The sequence below is a fragment of the Myodes glareolus genome, chromosome 5, assembly GCF_982192425.1.
Source record: "Myodes glareolus chromosome 5, mMyoGla1.1, whole genome shotgun sequence".
In the NCBI taxonomy this organism is placed as follows: Eukaryota; Metazoa; Chordata; class Mammalia; order Rodentia; family Cricetidae; genus Myodes; species Myodes glareolus.
In genome coordinates this window covers 21527633-21532035 of record NC_142030.1, presented here as the reverse complement: position 1 = coordinate 21532035, position 4403 = coordinate 21527633, and the positions used below count along the sequence as shown (strand labels likewise).

General features: G+C 37.4%; 1 protein-coding gene across 1 annotated transcript; it reads right to left on the bottom strand.

Moving 5' to 3' along the window:
* Positions 1–3227: 3227 nt before the first annotated feature.
* Positions 3228–4157, bottom strand: LOC125409751 (olfactory receptor 10J1-like). The gene has a single exon (XM_048448920.3). The coding sequence runs from the start codon at positions 4155–4157 to the stop codon at positions 3228–3230; it is 930 nt and encodes a 309-aa protein (XP_048304877.3).
* Positions 4158–4403: the final 246 nt, after the last annotated feature.

Below are 4403 nucleotides of genomic sequence, written 5' to 3'. Positions count from 1 at the left end.
TGATACAAGGTCTGTGAGATTTTAAAACAAAGATGGTATCTAAATATCAACACCCAAGGTTGTCATTTGGCTTGCCTGAGTATACATACATCTCCATATACATGAACACACACACACATCCACACCTCCACACACGATTTTTGGTAATTTTTAAACAAGTTTTAAAATTCTGGCTTAGTTATTAGTTTCTTAATTCCAATTAAGTTATGAGTCTTCACAATATTGGTGACAGGGTTTACACCATGGTTTTAATTAAACTTCTAAATAATAGAGGACAGTGTCTATGGTAAATTATTTCAACAAACAACTGTTATGTAATACATAAACAGAATGCTATGAGTGTGGAATTTCTCTGAGGACATTTTGTTGTTTCACCTATCTCAGTAAACCAGTAAAAACGTTTGCCTCCCCTTCATGTTGTGAACATATGCTTTAATTACTTAGAGAAAAACTTAGAAGCTGGCAGTGGCGACTAAGTGTTCCTTATGAAAAATAAAAGGTGTCTAGGTACGATTGCTAAATGTTTAAAAATAAAATTCATATTCTTTAAAAATAAGATTTTAATTTTATTTCAGTATTCTAGAAATATAATCTTCTGACATTGAATTTTGGCACTGACATCAGCTGAAAATCGACCTGCTATCCATTCTGAGTATTTAGTCAAAACATACAGCAGATGTGGCTATACTCATAAATGTTACTGAAATAAGATACAATAGAGGAGAATAGATACACTTGTAGGGGAAGTACAAGGTCTGACCTGTACAACAGAAGACTAAGTATACTCTGTGAATGTGTCTGTATTTGTAAATGTGTCTATGAACACACTCATAGAGACTGTGCACTTATGAGAAGGCCAGGATGTAATATATAGTTCATATTAGGGTTATTAGAAATAGTTTTGGAATTTACTGAACTAGGTTAAGGAAAACTGATATGTAGTGTTGAAATTGCTGTCAAACAATAGAAATAAAAGGTGTGGGAAATATTTTTTCATAAAGGGCCAAGATATGTGACTTATAGACTTAATGAAAGCTTTGATAATATTAATAATTATGACTTAAGAGTGTGAGGAAGGAATCTTGGAATACAAAATTAAGCTGGAACATTTGAAGAGGTAAGAGCATGGTAATGATGTTCGCTAATAACAGTTACAATCGTGTTAATGGTACATGGTATTCTTACTATTTTCTGTGGTCTTCACAGCAATTCCCACTGTGCTTATTTTGCTGCAATTGGTTCAAACCATACTCCATGGTAAAAGAGAGCACAGCTTAGCAACCTATTCTGCAAACAAAGAGTGATGCAATTTATGGGGAGTACAGCTGAGTTTCCCACTCTAACAGTAATAGAGAATATCTGGCCATTTGTCACTTCCAAATAATCTTTATCGCTATCCTTTCACATGTTTGATGAGAACGTTTGGATATAATTTTTATAGATGGTGACTAGAGAAATTGAAAAATTCATTCACATGCTATATAAAATACTAAATATACACATATACTATGTATAAAATCATATAAATATAGGTTCATGTTCTTGTGACTTAATTCTGCTGATTTCTAAAGACTATTGTTTTGTATTTTAAGTGATTGATGCAATTTACAAATATAGATTATTTATGACTGATAATGTTGAAGGGACAAATCAGGATATAAATTTAATTAGTTTTTATTTGTTAAGTAAATAAAAGTCTTCAGTTAGTAGCTACAGAATAAATTCATTTTGGGTTTTCTTGGATTTCACTCCAAATCCCCCAAAAGTACAGCACTAAGACTGAGCTTTAGTGAGTTATTTGAGGAATTAAAATATATGAATAAAGCTCTAGCTTTTTAAATTAAAGAACATATATTGTCTTTGAGAAACACACCACCTGGTAGAAATGAAATGTTAACCACTGTGTTGAACATCCTTCCAGCTATAACTGTGTGTAGATAAAAAAAATTTACTTGCCACTCATTTTACATTAAAGTCCATACAGGCAGCATAAGAAATGTTCAAGCTGGTCATATGGTCATGTAGCAATGTCTGGGTTTATACTGGAGGGTTCAAGGGAGTGATATCTTTAGGGGTATTATTAAGTAGTTCTTAAAGGGAGATCTGCTTTTGTTTGGTATTTCAAAATGAGTAGAGGAATGCCTTGGCTGAGTAGGTGCTGATAGTAGCATGAAGGATTTTCATTAATTGATAAAAAGGCAAAGAAGGCCATAAAGATGTAGTCTGAAAACTAAGTCACTAGGCATTGGTTATCTGCAGACTGTTGTGGAGATGACAGTGAAATACGTCTTAGCAGTTAAGAGCTCAGGGAACCTTAATATATAGGGTTGATAGTTCAGGCAACATTTTTCTTTTATTTAGTCACTATGTTACCAAAAGGTACATCCTATTTACCCATGCAAATCTAACCAGTAGTTGCACTTCCCTAATTTCTGCCCTAAATCCCTTCCTTTATCCATGTTAGTTAGCAGTTCTCATCCATTCTGTGAGTTCCAAAAGCAGTTTCAATCTGTGTATTCCAGACTCACATGTTCATATATAATCCCACCAACATAGGTGAAAGTATATATTTTTTTCACAAGGCAAGAGCTTATGTGAGTACTCTTGTCACTTCTTAAACTGTATCACCAATGGTTTTTAATGACTTTCCAAAGACATTTCTCTCCTATGACCCTGAAAACATAAACTTCCAAATTTTACAACCTGGAGCTTCCATGGAAAAGATCCACAAGTTCATGGGCTGCTAACTTTTCAATATTCTCAACTCTGGTATACATTTTATATGGGCTGTCAAAGAAGCAAAAGACTATAAATTGTTCATAAAGGACAGTTATGTGCTACAATTGTTTGTTCTACATGGATAAAGGGAAGCCTATGTCTCCCCCCATGAGTATTACAGAATATACTAAAAGCCTTTTCCCTGTCTTATAGCAGCCTCCCCTCATTAATTCTGTCTGCTCTCCTGATTTCATTCTGTATCAGGCTTTCCAGATGGCTGATGTACTTCTCAATATTAGTGTTTTATTGCTGTTCGTCTGTGAGACACGTGCCTGCTTGTGTCTCCCTTCCTCAAGTGGTTGAATTTGTGGATCCTTTGTTCTCACCTCCTTTTACCCAATCACTGCTTAATGGGATCATGACTGCTAAGTTCATGGAAATGTCTCCATGTCTTCCTTGAGAATTCCTGGAAAATCTCCAGTGATCCTGTTTGAAATAGGTACAAACTATCAGGGAAGTTTCTTGCCCATGGCCCTATATAAAGCCTCCTTAACTTCTTTGTTCCTTAAGGTGTATACCACAGGGTTCAGGAGGGGTGTGATGACAGTGTAGGTCACAGAGATCAGTTGGTCCTCATCCCTGGTGTTCTCTGATTTGGGCTTGAGGTAGGCAATGGAGGCACAGCCATAATGGATAACAACCACTGTGATATGAGAGGCGCAGGTGGCAAAGGCTTTCTTCCTGCCATCAGCAGAGGCAATCTTGAGGATGGTGGAGATGATGAGGATGTAGGAGATAAAAACCAAGCTCATAGGGACCAAGATCACCAACACACTTATGATCAAAGTCAGGATCTCATTGGCAGTGGTGTCGATGCAGGAGAGTTTCATCACAGGTCGGATGTCACAGAAGAAGTGAGCCACCTTGGCGGTACAGAAGGGTAGCTTGAACACAGCTGACACTTGTATCATGGCTACAACTAAACCAATGCTACAGGCTCCCCACACCAGCTGGAGGCACACCCTCTTGTTCATGATGATCGAATACCTCAAAGGGTTGCAAATAGCCACGTAGCGGTCATATCCCATGGCCGTGAGCAAGAAACAGTTGTTGATAGCCAACGTGATGAAGAAAAACATCTGAGTGGCACAACCCGCCAAGGAAATGGGCTGACTCAGGCCAGTAAGGTTGAAGAGCATTCTTGGTATAATGACAAGTGTGTACACCGTCTCTGAAGCTGACAGCGTGCTGAGGAAGAAGTACATGGGAGTGTGAAGGTGACGATCAAGACTGATGATGGTCACAATGATGACATTCCCTGCCAGGGTTAATATGTACAGTGCCAGGAACACAACGAAGAGTGTGAGTTGGTGCTCATGGAAGTTAGAGAAACCCTCTAAAGTGAACTCACTCACCAAAGTGTGGTTCTGTTTCTTCATTATGTCAGATATGATATCTAAGAAGGAAAAAGTATATTAATGATACCAAAGGGGTGATATTGGTAGGCTGGGAAATTTTTCTGTGGTTGATCTACTGCGGGTTTCTTTTTATTTATATTCCCATCCCCATCAATTTCTTCGGGAGTAGAACCTGGGGAAGTGGTCCAGGGTTTTCAGTGTGAAGAAATTGCTTGGCTTTTAGAGTTGAATGCTGTAAATCACTTACTTCTTCTGTCTTGTGTTGTT

Coding starts and splice junctions, on each gene's coding strand:
- LOC125409751 (XM_048448920.3), bottom strand. CDS start 4,157: ATGAAGAAACAGAACCACACTTTGGTGAGTGAGTTCACTTTAGAGGGT.